The 21,665-nt window shown below is 40.8% G+C and overlaps 3 protein-coding genes across 3 annotated transcripts; 1 reads left to right on the top strand and 2 right to left on the bottom strand.

Moving 5' to 3' along the window:
• Positions 1-3,441: 3,441 nt before the first annotated feature.
• Positions 3,442-3,864, bottom strand: LOC133059850 (histone H2B type 1-B). The gene has a single exon (XM_061147448.1). It carries the CDS (start codon positions 3,820-3,822, stop codon positions 3,442-3,444), a length of 381 nt encoding a protein of 126 aa, XP_061003431.1. The 5' UTR covers positions 3,823-3,864.
• A 258-nt stretch (positions 3,865-4,122) lies between these two features.
• Positions 4,123-4,673, top strand: LOC133059844 (histone H2A type 1-like). The gene has a single exon (XM_061147442.1). The coding sequence runs from the start codon at positions 4,172-4,174 to the stop codon at positions 4,562-4,564; it is 393 nt and encodes a 130-aa protein (XP_061003425.1). The 5' UTR covers positions 4,123-4,171; the 3' UTR covers positions 4,565-4,673.
• A 5,100-nt stretch (positions 4,674-9,773) lies between these two features.
• Positions 9,774-11,504, bottom strand: H1-2 (H1.2 linker histone, cluster member). Its single transcript, XM_061147431.1, has one exon. The coding sequence runs from the start codon at positions 11,462-11,464 to the stop codon at positions 10,823-10,825; it is 642 nt and encodes a 213-aa protein (XP_061003414.1). The 5' UTR covers positions 11,465-11,504; the 3' UTR covers positions 9,774-10,822.
• Positions 11,505-21,665: the final 10,161 nt, after the last annotated feature.

The following is a 21,665-nucleotide window of genomic DNA, read 5'->3' as shown; positions in this document are numbered from 1 at the left end:
GAGTCAGCTCTTCGCATCAGGTGGTCAATGTATTGGAGTTTCAGCTTCAACATCAGTCCTTCCAGTGAACACCCAGGACCAATCTCCTTTAGGATGGACTGGTTGGATCTCCTTGCAGTCCAAGGGACTATCAAGAGTCTTCTCCAACACCACAGTTATAAAGCATCAATTCTTCTGCTTTCAGCTTTCTTTATAGTCCAACTCTCACATCCATACATGACTACTGAAAAAACCATAGCCTTGACTAGACAGACCTTTGTTGACAAAGTGATGTCTCTGTTTTTCAATATGCTGTCTAGGTTGGTCACAACTTTCCCTCCAAGGAGTAAGCGTCTTTTAATTTCATGGCTGCAATCACCATCTACAGTGATTTTGGAGCCCCCCCAAAATAAAGTCAGCCACTGTTTCCATTGTTTCCCCATCTATTTGCATGAAGTGATGGGACCAGATGCCATGATCTTAGTTTTCTGAATGTTGAGTTTTAAGCCAACTTTTTCACTCTCCTCTTTCACATGCATCAAGATGCTCTTTAGTTCTTCACTTTCTGCCATAAGGGTGATGTCATCTGCATATCTGAGGTTATTGATATTTCTCCCAGCAATCTTGATTCCAGCTTGTGCTTCATCCAGCCCAGTGCTTCTCATGATATACTCTGCATATAAGTTAAATAAGCATGGGGACAATATACAGTCTTGACATACTCCTTTTCCTATTTGGAACCAGTCTGTTGTTCCATGTCCAGTTCTAACTGTTGTTTCCTGACCTGCATACAGGTTTCTCAAGAGCCAGGTCAGGTGGTCTGGTATTCCCATCTCTTTCAGAGTTTTCCAGTTTATTGTGATCCAGTCAAAGGCTTTGGCATAGTCAATAAAGCAGAAGTAGATGTTTTTCTGGAATTCTCTTGCTTTTTTGATGATCCAGCGGATGTTGGCAATTTCACCTCTGGTTCTCTGTCTTTCCTGAATCCAGCTTGAACATCTAGAAGTTCACCATTCATGTATTGCTGAAGCTTGGCTTGGAGAATGTTGAGCATTACTTTGCTAGCGTGTGAGATGAGTGCAATTGTGCAATAGTTTGAGCATTCTTTAGCATTGCCTTTCTTTGGGATTGGAGTGAAAACCGACCTTTTCCAGTCCTGTGGCCGCTGTTGAATTTTCCAAATTTACTGGCATATTGTGTGCAGCACTTTCACAGTATCATCTTTTAGGATTTGAAATAGCTCATCTGAAATTCCATCACCTCCACTAACTTTGTTCGTAGTGATGCTTCCTAAAGCCCACTTGACTTCCACATTCCAGGATGTCTGGCTCTAGGTGAGTGATCACACCATCATGATTATCTGGGTCGTGAATATCTTTTTTGTACAGTTCTTCTGTGTATTCTTGCCACCTCTTCTTAATATCTTCTGCTTCTGTTAGGTCCATACCATTTCTGTCCTTTATTGAGCCCATCTTTGCATGAAATATTCCCTTAGTATCTCTAATTATCTTTAAGAGCTCTCTAGTCTTTCCCATTCTATTATTTTCCTCTATTTCTTTGCACTGATCACTGAGGAAGGCTTTCTTATCTCTCCTTGCTATTCTTTGGAACTCTGCATTCAAATGGGTATATTTTTCCTTTTCTCCTTTGCTTTTTGCTTCTCTTCTTTTCACAGCTATTTGTAAGCCCTCCTCAGACAGCCATTTTGCTTTTTTGCATTTCTTTTTCTTGGGGATGGTCTTGTTCCCTGTCTCCTGTACAATGTAATGAGCCTCCATCCATAGCTCATCAGGCACTCTGTCTATCAGATCTAGTCCCTTAACTATTCCTCACTTCCACTGCATAATCATAAAGGATTTGATTTAGGTCATACCTGAACGGTCTAGTGGTTTTCCCTACTTTCTTCAATTTAAGTCTGAATTTGGCACTAAGGAGTTCATGATCTGAGCCACAGTCACCTCCCAGTCTTGTTTTTGCTGACTGTATATAGTTCTGTAAAATATCAATTATTAGGAAGAAAGGAGGGAAGAAGGAGCAGGAAGATAGAAGCAAGTGAGCAGGCAAATGTTAAGAAGTTCTACACCAGGAGATAATTTTGAAGAGGCTGAGTTTATATTGCCACCAAGATTTCATCCCTCCAGAGAGCAATTCTTAAACTGCAGCTTGAGTTCAATCTTTTTTTCTTTTTCCCCCCGAGATGAGGCGGGGGGGGGGGGGGGGGGGGGAGAAGGGGGGGTTACAACTAAAAACCAAGAATTGTAACTTCTAAGCTTCTGTTTCACAACTGTTTTGTGTATGCTGAGACAGGAAAGTCTTCTCATATAGCAGTCACCGAATTTGTGTGGGATCTGGGAAAAGCTCATTTAAAGTTTAAAAGTGGTCTTTTTGAGAAATTCTACTTCATGTTTTTAATCTGCTTATCCAAACACACTGATGTATGTCACCTAAATATGGTGCTCATAAACCAAAGGAAAAGACTCCCCCCCCACCTTTATTATGCAGTCAACCGCTGACTTTTCATGGCTCTTCCCCTCATCCAGCCCCCCTGACTCCTCTTCCACACCCAAGGCCCTTCCTGTCAGGATTATTTTTGGAGTAGGTTTTCTTTTAAAAATTTCCCCAAGAAAAATTAGCACACCTTCGTTTCCGCCTGGGGCCCTCCTAATCTGCAAATGAGGTGGCACCAGATGGGGGGTGGTGGGGGTCCAGGAAATTCAAACCATTTTCCCCTCCTTGAGTTGGGAGTGCCACACTTTCAATCCCTTCTAGTGCCATCCCAAGAAGGTAAATTACCCAGGAAACTGGAACCCTGACATCAGGAATGCAAGAAAAATGGAAACGGCTTTACACTGACTGTTTCCATCCCTAAATAATTATAATGAGAAATTAGAAAATCTCATTTCACTCATGTGCAATTTTGAGGTGCAAGGTTGAGTTAACACCCAATAAGTGTCTGCGGCTTACTAAAGAAGCGACAGGTGATTTTGCTTAGTTTCCCCAATACCAGGGTGAGTTCAAGCTCAGGGAGAAAACCCCACTGACTGACCTTCCCCGCAACCTACCCTGAAAAGGCAACCTGCCTAACAATGCTCTGAGGATCGGCACTCTGAAATCCCCGAACCACTTCCTTACCCCGGAGGAAAATTCTAATCACCATCAAAAATTTTAAGAGGCTTCGCGGAAAAGAGTGAGCATTTCCAAGCATCTGGATGTTTAGTCCATGGGAAACGGGAGAATGTGTCTTTTGAGGAATGTGTCTTTAATGCCAAGAGACCTTTCAAGTAACTAGAGGTTCTAGTTCCAAAATTGCTTCAACTATTAACCTCACTAGAGTAGGTTCTTAAATCTAGTCAGTAGGACAGAATTGCATTTACCCTGCAAAAAAACGGCAGTTACAGTCCTTCTTCGATAAAGTGAGTGGCTCTGAAAAGAGCCTTTGGATTAAGTGCCTATTGCAGGCACTCATTTGGAGCTGGTGTATTTGGTAACGGCCTTCGTACCCTCAGAGACAGCATGCTTGGCCAGCTCCCCGGGTAGCAACAGGCGCACGGCCGTCTGGATTTCCCTGGATGTGATGGTCGAGCGCTTGTTGTAATGCGCCAGGCGTGACGCCTCGCCCGCGATGCGCTCAAAAATGTCGTTCACGAAGGAATTCATGATACCCATGGCTTTAGATGAGATGCCAGTATCTGGATGGACCTGCTTCAGAACTTTGTACACATAAATAGAGTAGCTCTCTTTACGACTGCGCTTGCGTTTTTTGCCATCTTTCTTCTGCGCCTTAGTGATGGCTTTCTTAGAACCTTTCTTAGGAGCCGGAGCAGATTTAGATGGCTCAGGCATGGTTTTTGTCTTAGAAATGTTAAGCGGTAGCCTTCACAACTAAGATAAGTAGCCTGAGTTCAAAGACCATTTATTTATAGTGCTCCAATGCAAATGAGGAATCGAGGCTTCTCACTTTTGATTGGGTAAGACCAGTAGAATTTCACTAAGGTCTGGAGGGAGTGGTTTATGCAAATAAGGGATACACATTTTATCTTTCTATTGGATAGAGAAGCATCGTACTTTTGACCAATAGGAAACCTAGCTGCCGCGTCCCTCTACCGTCTATTAAAAAAAGTTTTTTTCCACGCCTTGGTCATCCAGCCTTTACTCTTGTGCTCAGACGTTTTGTTGAGTTTTGCAAGTAACTATGTCTGGACGTGGTAAACAAGGAGGCAAAACTCGAGCTAAAGCCAAAACTCGGTCTTCCCGGGCTGGTTTACAGTTTCCAGTCGGGCGAGTGCACCGCTTGCTCCGTAAGGGCAACTATGCCGAGCGGGTTGGAGCCGGCGCTCCGGTGTACTTGGCGGCGGTGCTGGAGTACCTGACGGCCGAGATTCTGGAGCTGGCGGGCAACGCGGCCCGGGACAACAAGAAGACCCGCATCATCCCGCGTCACCTGCAGTTAGCCATTCGCAATGACGAGGAACTCAACAAACTGCTGGGCAAAGTCACCATCGCTCAGGGCGGCGTCCTGCCCAACATCCAGGCGGTGTTGTTGCCAAAGAAAGCCGAGAGTCACCACAAGGCGAAGGGGAAGTAAAGCCTAGACAAAAGAAGAAACAGCTGCCTAAAGGCTCTTCTCAGAGCCATCCATATTTTCATAAAAAAAGCTGGTAGCCACGTTATGCTGTGTGTGGTTAACTGTTTGCAAAAGGACAAGTGACATTGAAACAAAGACTCCGGAAAAGTTCCACAAGCATTGTTTTAGGGTATAGCTGGTGAAACCTTTGTAATCCACAAGGGCCTTTATAAAGAGAAAGGAAACTAGAGCAGTACTTAACCTTGAGGATAGCAAAAACCAAAGAAATTACTCTTGCCAAGATTAGTTTTCTCTTGCCTTTGCTTTCAAAATTTTTAAATTTTTTTCCAACTGGACTTTATCAGGATCCGGTGTATATATGTCATCAATTCCACCTTTGCATGCATGTGATTTTTTAAATCACCCACCCAGGGACCCTGGCATGTAGTTTTACAGAATATAAGCTCGGAATTAGGGGAGATCTGATGACCAAAGTTAGAAAGTGGTAGTCCTGGTAGGTGGAGATTTAAAGCTAACCCAAAGTGGGGGAGAAAGGACAATTGTACTCAATTTAGGATTGGACCAGAAACACTGACAACCTTGAGAACGTGTCAAGAATTAAGAATATTAGGTTCCACTCGTATACCGAATCAAAAGTTAACATGGTGTCTAAATGGTTTGTTATGTACGTTAAAGTTGGCAATAAGATGAAACAATTTAGGAAAATTCCTTCGGATCGCCTAGATTAAAAAAAAAAAAAAAAAAAAGGCATAGAAAATACGTGTGTAAGTAATTCATCCAATCAGATGCTCTCGTAATTAACCGGTCTCTTCCGGTCACTTTTTAGCCAATGGTTTTATCGCGCGGTACTTTTGAAAAATTTCGAGACCAATCAGAATGCTTCCAACTATATTTAAAGGCAACTAGCTTCGCTTGTAGCAAACCTTTGGTTTGTGATCACTCGTGATGGCTCGTACTAAGCAGACTGCTCGCAAGTCCACCGGTGGCAAGGCGCCGCGCAAGCAGCTGGCCACCAAGGCGGCCCGCAAGAGCGCGCCGGCCACCGGCGGCGTGAAGAAGCCGCACCGCTACAGGCCCGGCACCGTGGCTCTGCGCGAGATCCGCCGCTACCAGAAGTCCACCGAGCTGCTGATCCGCAAGCTGCCGTTCCAGCGGCTGGTGCGCGAGATCGCGCAGGACTTCAAGACCGACCTGCGCTTCCAGAGCTCGGCCGTGATGGCGCTGCAGGAGGCGTGCGAGGCCTACCTGGTGGGGCTCTTCGAGGACACTAACCTGTGTGCCATCCACGCTAAGCGCGTCACCATCATGCCCAAGGACATCCAGCTTGCTCGCCGCATCCGCGGGGAGAGGGCATAAAGTTGTCTTCTTCTCTGCACTTACAAAAGGCTCTTTTTAGAGCCACCCACAATTTCACCTAAAGTAACTGTAACACTCAAGGATTAGAAACTACGAAAAGGCAGAAAGCTTAGAGGTTGTTAAGGTTCAGAGAGTTGTCTAGAGAAATGTCACTGCTAACTAAGTTTTAAGGTCTCATTTAAATATTCACTTAAAATATTGACGTGTATATAGAAATAATGTACCCAATGGAGTAGGCCCATTGCTGAGGCCTACAGGTGATACAACGTGGTAACTATAAGTACAGAGTTACAAAGTAGATGAGAAAACTTTAAAAAAAAGAACCGTAGCTGGCACAAAACTCAGGAAAATGCCACATATTTATTAAATTGAATACAAAACTATAATGCTTTGTATTTTTGACTGCATACTCTGGTCCCATTTTTAAAGGAAAATGTTCAATATTTTCTGTAGAGTATATTAAGTCAACAGTGGGAAGAGAATTCAGTATTCGCTTAAGATGATTGATCACAATTTGTTTTATCCTCTTGATAACTTAGAAGAATTTCAGCTTCAAAGCACTACAAGTAATGTCAAGTAACGCTTTAAGGCTCGTTTTCAAACTTGGAAAATCCTGTCAAATTTTCATATGTGAGTTTTCAAATTTGGAAGAATTCTTCAAAGACTAGCTTCTACTTTATACATTTCACATCTCAATTCTCCACTATGTACTCACTCCCATTATTGGGCACACGGATAAATGACATTTAGTCCAATTTCTTACCAATAATTTAGGTGAGTTTGTCAGTGGCTCAGATGGTAAAGAATCTACCTATAATGCAGCAGACCTGGGTTCTATCCCTGGGTCAGGAAGATCCCCTGGAGAAGGGTATGGCAATCTACTCCAGTATTCTTTTCCAGAGAATCCAAGGACAGAGGAACCTGGGGGACTAAAGTCCATAGGGTAGCAAACAGTCAGACACGACTGAGTGACTAACAATTTCACTATTAACTTTTTGTCGGTGATAAGTAGTATGCCCTGAAGACATTCTTAGACTGGCTAACATCAAGTGAACTATATATGAACAAATCTACACATCACTTTATATATTTCATTAACCTCAAACAAAACTTAGATTCAGTAAATGTTCTCAAGTCCTAAATATTCTCATCAATATCCCAACATAATCAGACAAAGGTGAATTGTAACATAAGAGAACATAAGAGTGGAAATAAAGGTTTTAACCAGCCTTAATTAAAACATGCCAACATTTAAAAGAATTTCTTTAAATGAGAGCAAGTGAACAGAGTATACTCCCAGGGGCCCCTTCCAGGGCCTTGGAAATACAGAGCCTGACACTTGAGTTTCATATCTTCAGGGTAAATCTGCCTCTCAGCACTGGCTATGCTTTTCCAAATTACATATGGCCTTCCCCGCCCTCCTACTATTCAGTTCTAGCATACCTCAGCAGAGTACCCTGTTGAGAATCACTGGTCTTGGATGAGACACAGTATAATCTGGGATAGAGCACTGCTTTGCATGATGCTTTGGATGATGGTACCATTGTCAAAGAAATGTACCAGGAGGAGAAACTTCATTGAGGGTATTGAAAGTCAACTCTGAGTAATGGGAACACTTTCAGTCCAGGTAAGTTCGCTGGGACAACTTTATAGGTGTTACTGATCCACTCTGTACTGAATATCACCACCTTTAGAGAGGTCCCTTTGCAAGGGAGAAAATAAAACCATGGATTCCTTGGAAGAATCAGTCTAATAACTAACACTGATAGTTTTCCATGGATCAAGTACTGCATGATCTAATTGACCTAAATTATTGTATATAACACTTGCTACAACACTGAAAGGCAAGTTCTCTCACTGTATCTATTTAATAGAGGAGGAAGTTGTCCTTGCCAGGAAGTCTCACGCCAAACCCAAACTAAATATTTTTGATTGATAAGATAAGATTATGCAGAAATGGATGATCAGACCTAGTTTCCTCCTCAACAGAAACTCCTGGAGATTGGGCTGCCTCAGGATGAACAGGGAGGGCCTGCAGTGGCCTGGCTTTTGCTAAAATCTGTTATCAGATGCCTGTGGTCAGAAGCCTGGTATGAGATGCGGTGGGCAGGATGACCAGAAGAAACATCAGGTCCTAGGAATAACCGAGTGTACTTTAATTATTTCCTTGGAAATGTCTAAATTCTACTCCAGAGTAAATATTCTCTTGTGTCTTCCTTTCAGTATTTACTATAGAGCTATATTGTTCAAAACAGTAACCATTAGCCATTTGGGGCTATTAAGCACATGAAAACTGTGACTAGTCTAAATTGAGATGAGCTGAAGTGTAAAACACATGCCACATTTCAAAGAATTAGTATGAAAAATAGAATTAAAAAATCTCCTAATATTTTAACCTTATTGTTGAAATAATATTTTTATTTTAGTGGGTTAAATATTATTGAAATGAGTTTACTTGTTTTACTTTTTTAAAATGTGGCTACTAGAAAAATTTTTAAGACATATGTGGCTCTTACCATATTTCTGAGGAACAGCACTCTTCATGGAGGGTTTATTATACTGGTTTACTGAACAGAAAGTAAATAGTTATGTCCTTAATGTGACCAAGCCTCAGTAATAATGGCACCTACCTCAAAGCCCTGTGGCAAGAATGTGTTTGAAAATAAATGAAGAGTGCTCAGCAACAGTGCTTGGCATCTTGGCATCTTGTAAATTAGTGCTCAAGACATGCCAGATATTGAGACTTCTCTGGCAGTCTTGTGGTTAAAACTCTGTACTCTCTACAGGGTGGCATGGGTTTGATTCCTGGTTAGGGAACTAAGATTCCACTTGCCTTATGGCATGTCCAAAGGAGAAAAAAAAAAAAAAAAAAGCTACCTCAAAACACTATTGCTGTTACCACTGTGCCCTAAATTCCTGTTCCCTTCTGAAATTCTTTAATGATGTAATCATATTTAGTACTGGACCTGTTTCTCTTTGGCATGGATTTGAAACACAAAGTTACCTTTTATATCTCCCCCAAGTATAGAAAATATGATACCTAGAGCATTGCCCAGAGGAAGTAATAAGATATTTACTTTTTCAGCCATGAAAGCACTGAGTATGTATAGAAAAAAATAGAATAATGCTTTACAAGGAACCTTTATGTTACATTTTTAGCATACATGAAGATTTCATGAATTTTCAATTGTCAGTCAGCAGTTTATGCAGTATGCATTGCCATTTCTGGCTAATCAGTCATTTTGACCAATTATTTAAGTATATTAATGATGTTCTCAATATTCTATAATAACTGAATATTGAAAATATTAATAATGTTAAAGTTTAGGTTTTATAAGCCAAATTGTGACAAGAGACTTTTTGTTAAACTAGCTAATTTTTAGATTCAAGTGAATGGGTTTTTAGACCCGTCAGTCAACTATGGAAACCACTGTGAATAAAGGGAACATAATTTAAGAACTTGGATAAAACTGAGAACTGTTGAAAATTATCTAAAGACTAGGTAAAATGAGATTTTTAGTGACTTAGCTCTCTGTGAATGAACTTCCCTTCCAGCCTTATTAGAGAATATATTTGTTTTTGATGAATATGTTTTATTTGAAAGTAAAGAACATCTCTCATTTATGCAAATATAGTTGCAGGAAACGTTCAGTGTTAGGATCAACTGTATATAAACCCAAATTTATACCACAAAATTTACACCACAAAAGGGCATTCACAAAAGACTTCAAGAAAAACAAGAGAAGCAACTTTTGCAGGTCTGCAGAAGCCCCTGCCCCGGTAAACGGTCTTTTGAGAAATTCTCTACCCGGGAGAAAGACCATGAAAATGAAAGAACCCACATACAACGCTGTTAATGAAAACAAAAGTCCTTTATTAAAAACGCCACCCCGTCCCATATAAACACGTTTCAAAACTTTACCAATATACATTTTTTACTGCTTAGCGTAGAAACATTTGGATTGCACAAAGGCGTTTAAAGCATCTACGATTTTCAGGTGTTGAAGTTCCCAAAAAGGAGGATCCTTGACTGACCGGCCAGGACAAAATGGCGGACTAAAAGTAGTTTTTGATGCTGTCAATCATCACACATTTGCTTATAAAGTTAAAAAGTGCCAAGCAACAGAAAGATCCCTGGTCCCGCTTTGCTTCTGGTGGAAGAATCACTGCCACCGCTGTAGCATTTTTCAAATGTTCCTTTGCTGCCAGAGTAAACAGGAATTAAGAATGCGAGGCAAAGGCGTCAATACCCACCCTTTTGCCAGGGTTGAATACCAACGCCCCCACGACAGCAAGTTGACTTTGGAAAACTTGGAAAATGTCCGAAATACAACACCTTTCTCTATCAAGCAAATAGGGCTAACCCAACAGAAAGAAAACAAAACATTAGAGACCGCGGGTGGAGGACACTCACCATCCAATTAAAAACAGGGTGAAAAATCACAGGCTGGAGGAGTGAGCCAACCGGCGAGCAAGGCGGGACTTTTGAATGAGTTTTTAGTCCAATCGGAATATCCCATAAGACTAAGAAACTGGCCGAGTTCAGCGGTGGTTGTTTTTGCTCTTCACAGGAGTGGGGCGGGGCCGGCGGAAATCCCAAGTACGCAAGCCTGCGGAAAGCGCTTTCAACTGCTGACCAGGAGATTGACAGAAGACACTGCAGGCCAAGGGGCAACCGACAGGAATGGGTTCAAACTCTGCAACCTCACAGCAACCGCTCCCCTGCTTTTACTGCTATTCGAGTAGTGCCACCCATCTGTTAACTCCCGCGCAAACCTACCCTTAAAGTCTAGAGGCTAAGCATACAGTCCAAAAAGAAAAAGTATACAGCTCTTTTTTTTTGAGATTAGTGGTGGCTCTGAAAAGAGCCGTTTTGGGTTTTAGAAGCAGACGGTTAACCACCTACTTCTTCTTGGGTGCAGCCTTCTTGGGCTTGGCAACCTTGGGCTTAGCAGCCTTCGGCTTAACCGCCTTCGCTGCGCTCTTGGCGGCTTTCTTGGGCTTGGCGGCCTTCGCTTTCTTGGGGCTCTTGGCCACTTTCTTGGTCACAGCAGCTGCGGCCGGCTTCTTCGCTTTCTTCGGGGTCTTCTTAGCTGTTTTCTTTGGAGTAGCCGCGCCCGTAGCTTTCTTGGGTTTCTTAGCGGCCCCGGCAGCCTTCTTGGGCTTGGCCGCGCCCGCCTTTTTCGCCTTGGGCTTGGCCTCCCCGGTGGCCGCCTTCTTGTTGAGCTTGAAAGAGCCGGAAGCCCCGGTGCCCTTGGTCTGCACCAGGGTGCCCTTGCTCACCAGGCTCTTGAGACCCAGCTTGATGCGGCTGTTGTTCTTCTCCACATCGTAGCCGGCGGCCGCCAGTGCCTTCTTGAGCGCAGCCAGAGACACGCCGCTGCGCTCCTTGGAAGCGGCGACAGCCTTGGTGATGAGCTCGGACACCGGGGGCCCGGAGGCCTTCCGGCGCGCCCCAGCCGGCTTTTTAGCAGCCTTCTTCTTGACTGGGGCCTTTTCCGCAGGAGGTGCGGCAGCGGGAGCAGCAGGAGCAGTCTCCGACATGGTGAAGATCTAAGACTCGGGTACTAGTGGCAAAACGCCGATGAAGCTGCGCTTGGGCCGGGCCGCCGTATATATAGAGCGCAGGCGCGCGCTGATTGGTGCTCCGGTCGCCCGCCTGGCTGGCAGGCTCTGAGCTGCCGCGATGCGCCCAAGTTGTGTTTGTTCTACTTCACAAAAGGGGGAAAATAATAAAATACCCTACACCAAATCACCCGAATTTGGTCAGGAAAGGATCCGAGAAGCCTCAGGCTTCGTGCTCTCCATTTATTTTGTTCACAATCACAAACACTACGCGTCCAGGCGTCCCCAACTCCCCCAACTCCTAGGGAAGTCCTGGGCAGTCGGAGACCACTTTCTGTTTTTCTTCTAAATTACCTGTTCGCTCCTTTGCCCCTCAAAGTTCTTTTTCTCAGGGGTGGTTGGGCACATGCTTCTCTTCTTTTGGGACCAAAAACGAAATGGTTTCCACCTAAATTTTCACCATAATTCTGTTTCTTCGCAAGGGAAGTAACACAGGTCTTCTGTGAATTCTGCGTACAGACCCACAGGAACTGTGGACTGGGACCAGGATTCTGGGGCCAGTCCAAAGGAGTTAGAGCGGGATGGGAGGGGGTTCGTAAGCCTTGGGGGGTCCTGAGTGATGGGGGGTTAGAGACTTAAATCTTTGATTTGAAGACATTGAAACTCTATCAAATCCCTCTTTTCATAGATGGGGGCGGGGCACTCTTTTCACTTCTCCAAAGGCGAGAAATTGGGCTGTTTTTTAAAAGCACTCAGGTTCCCCTCTGGGTTGTGCAAGGCGGGGGGTCTGACCCTCAAGAATAGGGATAATGAGGGAAGAAAGAAGACCCTCTTAAGGCTACAAATAACCCTCAATAGACTTAACAGTGAGGGACATTTAGATGATCAGTTTTCAAAGAAAGCAAGCATTTATTTATTTTTGTATGCTGTAATAAAGAAATGAATTTCAGCACATGAAAATTCTAGATTACTTACAGTAACAATATCTAAACACATGTCATGGCACAGGACACTTTCTAACTGGGAACTCAAAGATATAGATGGAAATAAAGCAACTGACAAGACACACTTTTGACTTTTAAGATAAACTAGAGATTTTAAATAGAGATCGTGAAATGACAAAAGTTTAAACAAATAGAGGAAAAGTATTAGAACAAATAAATTATTATGTCATTTTTGCTGATAAGCTCACCTTTTATCCCCTCTAAAACTGACTGTATGTATACTATTCTGAAGTTTACTATACTACTACATCTAGATGGAAGTATGTACTAAAGACATCAGTCTTAGATGTGATAATCAAAAAATGTGATAAATTAAGTTCAGTGATGAATGAAACATGAGGCATATTCTTTTAGACTAAGGATAATCCCATGATTTCACTGAATAACATTCTTTCAACATTTGGAAACTATGTCTACTACTGGTCATGTCCTCTGGGAATTAGCAATCTAATAAGATTAGAGATGGGTGAATTAGCAACCATAGAAAATCACTTTAGACCTGCCATCCATCAGTGTGACTTTGGGGATAGGAATTGTAAGAAATCATTGAAAGTGTATGAACAACTAAAGCACCTTCATCGTACAAATATATTTTGGCAAAAAAATAAAACAAGAACATGCAATTTGTTCTGATTCCATGTGCAGTGAGCTGCCTCTTCATCTGAAACTCAGCTAAGGGTGCATAACCAGCAGGAAAAGAGCTATGTAGAGTCTTGATTACTAGGTCACTGAACCTCCTGTCAGTAGAAATTGGTGTCCCTTTTTGCAAATCGGGCTTCCCTGGTGACTCAGCTGGTGAAGAATCCACCTTCAATGCTGGAAACCTGAGTCTGATCCCTGGGCTGGGAAATTCCCCTGGAGAAGGAAATGTCTACCCACTCCAGTATTCTGGCCTAGAGAATTCCATGGACTGTATAGTCCACGGGATCACCAAGAGTTGGCCAGGACTGAACCACTTTCACTTCGCTTTTGCAAATCAGCAACCTGTAAATTTGATTATTGTGATTCAGTTTTCTGATATGACTACTCAGGTTTAATCAATCAAATCACATCTCTGTATGGAAATCTAAAGTCCAGAACCAGACACCAGCCACTCAAATTCTCGATCCTAACCTCCTGGCCACATAGTGCAGGTCAGAAGGCAGAAAAACACATAGCTTATCTCTAGATCCCTGTAACTAGTACTGAGAAAAGTAAAAAACAAAGATATTTCTTCATGTCTTTTCAAGCTGTGTTAGAGAATTCTCCACAAGTCCATGTCTGGTTCATGTAATGCTCTAAGGCCATGTTATATAATAAAATAAAATGTGGACATGTAAGTCACACACATAATTTTAAACCTTCTAATAGTCACAATGAAAAAAGTAAGAAACAGATAAATTTAACTTTAATAATGTATATTACTTAACTCAGTATATCCAAACTAACATTCAACATGTAATTGATATTTCAAAATATATGACCATTTCTATTTTTTTAAATAGGGTAAATCTTCAAACTCTGGTGTGTATTTTACATTTGTAAATTTTCAGACTAGCCATATTACAAGACTAGCCATATTACAAGTGCTCAATGACCACATATGACTGACAATTTCATACAGAACAGCATGGCTTTAGAAAAGGTAACATTGACTTAATATTTACTTTTTGATTAGGCTCAGAGTATATAAAATTAGACCTTCCTTGTAGAAGATTGATACATTAATAAGGATTTTGTAGAGTAGAGATGCAAGTGAATTCTTTCTAGTAGAAAAGATAACCCCAATAGTTATGATTGTATTGCCTAATAAGACATTAACCAATTTTGTATCTGATCTTTCAGGGTTCCAGCATTCTTTCTTGCCCTGAACATATTTCATTCCCCTGTATCCTGCTTTGACCTACCTTTGTCATTCTGCTAGTTCTGTCATTAATACTTAAATCATTCTTTGATCCATGTACAAGCTCACTATGCAAGTCTTTGTATGAGAGTCATATTTTGAAAATTATACTTTGACACTTCTTTAGTTTGTCCTACGTGCTCCGAATCAGAATCTTTAGAAACTATTCTGAAAGTTGGGAAGATACAAAATTTTTTGACCATTTGCTTTAAAGTGACCTTAGAGCCTATAGATGTTCCAGGAAGTCTCAGGATTTGAAATGAGATTGAACAAGCCCTTGAGCAAAAAAAGTCCTACTAAAATTAGCTCTAGGGAAAATTCAGATTAAGGGTGTGTCATTCCACTCAAAATTGATGGTTTCAAGACAGCCAGCCATCAATTGAGGACAGAGGTAAATATCTGCCTTGCAATAAATTGTGTATACTTGTATTTACACACATCCTGAATATTACGAGTTGGCTAATTTCGTTTCATCTTCTTTGGGTCTGGAAAGCTGATGGACAAAGTTAAAGATGCAAAGCAGGTTGTCAAGTGCAAATGGAGATGGAGAGAGAGGCTCAACAAGATGCACTCAAAGGAGAGTGAAAGGAGTGGTTGGGACAGGTGTTTGGATCAGGGACTGACAATCGATTTTTCTTTCACCTCCTCCTTCTACTTTGCCAGAATAGAGTTCTGTCTGCTTGTTGTAAGCCCCAGCTAGGAGTGATTAAACCTGCTTTTTCCTGACTCACCAAGGAGACTTTAGGCTGAGACTAAAGATTCTGTATCTTATTCCCTGACACACTATCAAAATACACTCCACATAGAACCATAGTAGTAAAGCACATAGTGGAAGCTCAAGAAATACATGGAGAGGATTGTAAAAGGAACATTCCATTGCAAAACATATTTACCTAACATTTGGGAAATGCTGTTAGAATCACCTAAAGTGACACAAGAAACTAGGGCATTAATAGGCACCTTATTCTTCAAGCTTGTTTTCAAATAACTTTTTTTTTTTTTTTTTGACACTTACAAGAATGTTTTTATTTTTTTTTTTTATTTTATTTTTTTTTATTATTATTTTTTTTTCCCAGTGGGTTTTGTCATACATTGATATGAATCAGCCATGGATTTACATGTATTCCCAATCCCGATCCCCCCTCCCACCTCCCTCTCCACCCGATTCCTCTGGGTCTTCCCAGTGCACCAGGCCCGAGCACTTGTCTCGTGCATCCCACCTGGGCTGGTGATCTGTTTCACCATAGATAGTATACATGCTGTTCTTTTCAAATATCCCACCCTCACATTCTCCCACAAAGTTCAAAAGTCTGTTCTGTGTTTCTGTGTCTCTTTTTCTGTTCTGCATATAGGGTTATCGTTATCACCTTTCTAAATTCCATATACATGTGTCAGTATCAAATAACTTTTAATGATTTCAAAAAGTCAGAACTACACTCAAAATGATTGATCAATAGCAGAAAGATATACCTCAGTTTAGGCCTCTAATGAAGGCAATTATAAGGCACAAGATGAAAATACAAATGGGGAAGTAGCCTTAATCAGAATAAACACAGGGCCTTACACAATGACTATTTTGGAGGAAACAAGGGCATACAAATTTTGGTAGGTTTATTAGGACATACTTTTGCTTTTTAGTTCCCAGCTCATCACTATTGCATGCATGAGCCTTTCTCATATACTTACTAAGCACTTGTTAAGCAAAGGACACCAGAAGAGATAATAAAGGCAGAGATCAGCCAAGCAAAGTGTCTGTCTTAAGGAATTATATGTGGTGAGACTGACACAGACAAGCATATTATCATACAGTGTGAGAAGTCTGATAAAAAAGACACAAATGACTGTGAGAAAAAAAGAATAAAACCAAAAAATGTTCTTGTGCCAGTTAAGTACTTGCCTTCAAGTACTTACCAATCCAGTTGGGAAATTAAGACATCAGAGAACAGGTTAGAACAGTGGTTCTCAAACATTTAGATTTCAGGACTCCTTCACATTCCTAAAAATTAGTAACCCACCTCCCATGTTTTGTTAATGTTAAGTTACATATATATGTAGATATTTACTATTTAAAAAATTAAAACTGTATTAAATTTAATAATTCACATTTATATGTTGTTTACTACCTATAAAATTAATTATATGTATGAAAAATTATATATAATTAACAAACAGCATATAATTTTTTCATTTTCATAATATTATGAGAGGAGACCCTGGTGGCTCAGATGGTAAAGAGTCTGCTTGCAATGCAGGAGACCTGGGTTTGATCCCTGGGTCAGGAAGATCCCCTGGAGAAGCGAATTGTAACCCACTCCAGTATTTTTGCCTGGATAATTCCATGGACAGAGAAGCCTGGCAGGCTACTTACTGTCCAGGGAGTTGCAAAGAGTCAGACACGACTGAGCGACTTTCACTCACTCGCTCACATAATACTATATATACTATATAGAGATTTATATACAAAATACATAGTAGTATAGAGTACTAAATACATAATAGAGAGTTGGACTACAAGGAAGGCTGAGAGCCAAAGGATTGATGCTTTCGAACTGTGGTGTTGGAGAAGACTCTTGAGAGTCCCTTGGACTGCAAGGAGATCCAACCAGTCCATCCTAAAGGAGATCAGTCCTGGGTGTTCATTGGAAGGACTGATGCTGAACCTGTAGTTCCAGTACTTTGACCACCTGATGCAAAGAGCCAGCTTATTGGAAAAGACTCTGATGCTGGGAAAGATTGAGGGCAGGAGGAGAAGGGGGTGACAAAGAAAAAGTTGGTTGGATAGCATTACTGACTCAATGGGTATGAGTTTGAGCAAACAACGGGAAATAGTGAAGGAAAGGAAAGAGTGCTGTAGTCCATGGCATTGCAAAGAGTTGGACACGGTTTAGTGACCAAACGACAACAAAAATATACATTTACAACACAATGTTACGTATAATATATATAGCATTGCCTATTATACATTTCATATACAAATCCATATATAGTATATGTAAATGATACGTATTTAGTGGGTTTCCCATTTGAGCTACCAGGGAAGCCCACTAAATATATACTACTATATATAAATCTCTATATAGTACATATAATTCATATATACTATATGTGGGTTTGTATATGAATTTATAATATGGAATGCTGTATATAAATAAAACATTGTATTATAAATGTATATATTGTGTGTTATAATATGTATTGCTATATATATAATATGTTGTAAATATGAATGTGTTGTAAATGTATATGTAATATTATGTGTAGTAGGTCAACTCAAAAAAAGTTCCTCATTCTCTACCGCATTCAAAATCCTGGCAGCCCCAGGCTAACCTGAGACTTGTAAGGCTGCCTGAAGGTGAAGAACACAGTCAAATTGTTAATGCAAGAGAGCAGAGGGAAAGACAGCAGCTTTGGGGCCCGCACACTTCTTTTCAATACCAGTTCCCCCATTCACGAACTCGGTGATCCTGCCGAGTCCTCCGGTTTTCCCCACTTTCATTTCGTCCTCTGTAACACTCCTCCACCACCCCCTTGTCCCAGGAATGTAGTGGGGGTTAAATTAGATAATGCGCATACAATTCCTGGGACTGGCTGAGCACAGAGTAGGCTCTTATTTGATCTTTATTTCCATTACATCTTTATCCCATGGGAACCTCCTGTTTTGAGGTGACCTTGAGATAGTTGAGATGCACCTTAATTTGGATGAGTGGATAAGAGCAGACCAAGTCCAACAAGTTGGTTCTGTCTTTCCGGTTATGTAAACTTCCCCAGGTAGCTTCTGAAAGGTCACTGGACCTAGGAACTAACCCAAAGAATACCTCAAGAAGAAATTGTAATAAGAAGAGAAGCTAGCTTGCCCATCAGAGAAGGGAGATGTGTGTTGGGGAGTGATAGGGAAGAACATAAAGCAGGATCAACACAGCCACTCAGAATCTAACCCACTGAGTTGATGTTCTTGGAGCTCATTCCTTGCTCAGAACTCAAGAGGAAAAGTTATGATGACACACACACTCACTCCTCGCTGCATTTCCCATCTTAAGTGTGTGCATACTTTCAAGGTCAGGCAGGCAGAGCTGTCAGGGAGAACTGCAAGTTGTCAGTACTGAAGAGGGACCAAGGTATCAACACCCTTCAGTTTTTACTACTGAACTTACCTAAACCTTCTTAAGTTAAGACTTCTGGATGGAACCACATTCTTACAGAATTACATTATCTAAGAATTTGTTGGGCTTCCCTGGAGGCTCAGATAGTAAAGAATCTGCCTGGGATGCAGAAGATCCAGGTTTGAGTCCTATGTCAGGAAGATTCCCTGGAGAAGGGAATGGCTACCCATTCCAGTATTCTTGCCTGGAGAATCCCATGGACAGAGGAGGCTGGTGGGCTACTGTCCATGGGGTCACAACGAGTCAGACATAACTGAGCGAATGTTTCAGTTAATACATAGATTTCTTATACTTCTCATGGTTAATGTAGTAGCACTTTTATATTTTCCTTTTAATTTTATAAAATATTTCAGGAAAAATACAGAGGTAGCATAATATATTTATCAAAAGGACTAGCTCAATACTGGAATGCCAGAGTTCAAATTCAGTATTGCCATTAGATAAGTTTATTAACTCCTCTCTGCCTCAGTTTTCTCATCTATAAAGTGGCAATAATAGTACCTGTTTTATAGCTTGCTATGAGAATTGATGAGTTAATGTTTATATAGTTCTAAGAAGAGTGCTGCCTTGTTGTGAGTACAAAAATTTTTATATACATATATTTAAAAAATTCTTTTAAAAGTTATACATACACTCTTATAAACCCAACATAGCACCATTCTGCACTGTTTGTTTAAAAGTGTCAATAATACTAATAAAATAACAGCTAACAGAACACTTTCTATGCACCAGGCATTATATTCACTATTTTCATTCTGTCTTCAGAACCATCCTATGACTACCATTACAATTGTTATTGCTTCACCAATAAGGAAATAGAAATTGAGAATTCAGATTTCTCCTAGGACAGCCCTGCAGACTGATTATAACTCATGTACCCTGAACACACGCACACATTCACACACACAAATATCAGTTGAACTAAAGTCAAAGACCTTTGCTTTTCTATTACAAAGTGCATAAAATTAAAATACACCCACAACTATTAATTATTTACTAGTCTGTTTAATGAGTTTTAGGTAGAAAACATTTTCACCCCTGCAATTAATTCTGCATGGATATCATACCTTTTGGGCAGAATCAAGTGTTTACAATACATCGTGCTGTCTGTTCTGATGGACACTAGGTGGCAATCCAAACCAACCAAAGCTTAATATGGTGACTGGTATGTTACATTTCCCCCAGTCCCTTATGTAATCATTAACTTCTGATAAATTTGGGCTTTCCAGATGACAGTAGTAAAGAATTCGACTGCCAGGAGACCAAGGTTCAATCCCTAAGTAGGAAAGAACCCTTGGAGACGGAAATGACAATCCACCCCAGTATTCTTGCCTGGAAAATTCTCTGTCCATGGAAGGTGGGCTAGTCCATGGGGATCGCAAAAAATCAGACAAGACTGAGCAAGAGAAGTCAATCAGTCAGAGATAACAGCTTTCTGTCTTTTTCGGTGAACAGAAATTTTTATTCCTCTTTTTCTTGACAAATGATCATCCTGATACCACTGGTTAGTCCCAAGACTTCAGCAGGTCTACAGGCAGGCAAGAATAAGGAAGGAATCAATAATCCTATCTGGATTTGGGGAATAAGAAAATAAATAAGACAGGCTCTACCCTTAGAGTGGAATTTGGATGCTGGAGACCCCAAAAAAAGATATGGAATATGTCAGATGTGGTAAAGGTCAGAGTGGACATGAAAAGGAGGAAACAGTCAATTTTACTTGAGGCTAGAAGTTAAAAATAAACCCTTATAAAAGCAATTTTAAAAATGCTAAATTACTTTTCTTTCTATTTTTAAAGTAAAAATGACCAGTGAGGAGGATGACAGGAAAAAAAAACAAAACAAAGACTATTGTGCAAAGATAGTAACACTGGAACTCTCCTGGTTAAGGGGTATCAATTATGACAATGATGGTGATAATAATAATTGTAATAAATTTATTACACTATGTACTAATAAGGATAAAATGATGTAGAGGGCTTGTGACTTAGCGATGTGCTTAAGATCAACCCAGCACCTTCACTGTAACATACATGCACCAAACAAAGCCGCAAGAAGTGGACTGCACTAAAGTGTAAGTTGTATAAAAGTCCAATTAAAATTTTAATAAATGAGTTTTCTCTGGCCTCAAACCTTTGCCCAAAGGCATTTACAATGTAGGATGTCACTGATGCCGATAGACACTAGATGACGCTCCAAACGCACACTGCCCTTGATGGACAGCTGCTGCTCCTAGCTGCCTGGCTAAGTCATCAATCATTAATTTGGGTTGACATATTACTCAGAAAATTTCAAACTCACTCTTACACAGTCTCTTCATGGACAGAAATGATTATTACCTACAAATGACAGTGACAGTATTGAGAGGCTGTGAGAGTGGACTAAGTACCCTGAGTAGTCAAGCAGTAGGCTGACCAATAGGACTTCGCAGTCAATACTCTATAAAGATGAATACATTATCAAACAGACTAGAAACAAGTGATTGATTCAATCACTTTTTTTTTTAAACAGTTACTAAGGAGGAAAAGCACACATAACTACCCCCATAGTGCATACCGTTTAGAATAAAAGGAAAAATATAGAAGAGTATGGACAGAAAGGTTTTACATCTGTTGGTATACTGCAGAGTAGAGACAAATGGAGGAAATGGCCAATTTTACCCTATCATGGGAGTAGAAACCTTGGGGAGAAGCCACTTTAATTGTGTCCTAAATGTGAGCAGCAAATTAGGCACAAGAACCCCAGGGACTTCCGGTCTGTCCAGTGGTTAGGACTCCACACTTGCAGTGCAAAGGGCATGAGTTGCATCCCAGGTCGGGGACCTAAGATTCTACATGCTATGTAGCATGGCCTAAGAGAAGTCCCCAGAATCCAGAGACCTAAAGAGACTGCATATGTTTTATCTTTTAAAATTATTACTATTTTAACTGTGAAATAACCACTAACCACAATATAGACAATCTGCAAGTAGATACTGATCTGTCACCTGGTAGGGAGCAGCATCCTCAGGTAAAAAAAATGTCATTGATGATATTAATATTATATTTGGAAAGGTAATAATAATAAATGTGATTTAGCTGTGATTATTTGCCAGGCACTTTGTTGAGGGCTTCATTTATCAACTTCGGGGTTTCTTA

The sequence above is a fragment of the Dama dama genome, chromosome 7, assembly GCF_033118175.1.
Source record: "Dama dama isolate Ldn47 chromosome 7, ASM3311817v1, whole genome shotgun sequence".
NCBI lineage: Eukaryota > Metazoa > Chordata > Mammalia > Artiodactyla > Cervidae > Dama > Dama dama.
Note: the sequence above shows the minus strand (reverse complement) of the source record. Positions and strands in the feature narration are given on the sequence as shown.

Coding starts and splice junctions, on each gene's coding strand:
- LOC133059850 (XM_061147448.1), bottom strand. CDS start 3,822: ATGCCTGAGCCATCTAAATCTGCTCCGGCTCCTAAGAAAGGTTCTAAG.
- LOC133059844 (XM_061147442.1), top strand. CDS start 4,172: ATGTCTGGACGTGGTAAACAAGGAGGCAAAACTCGAGCTAAAGCCAAA.
- H1-2 (XM_061147431.1), bottom strand. CDS start 11,464: ATGTCGGAGACTGCTCCTGCTGCTCCCGCTGCCGCACCTCCTGCGGAA.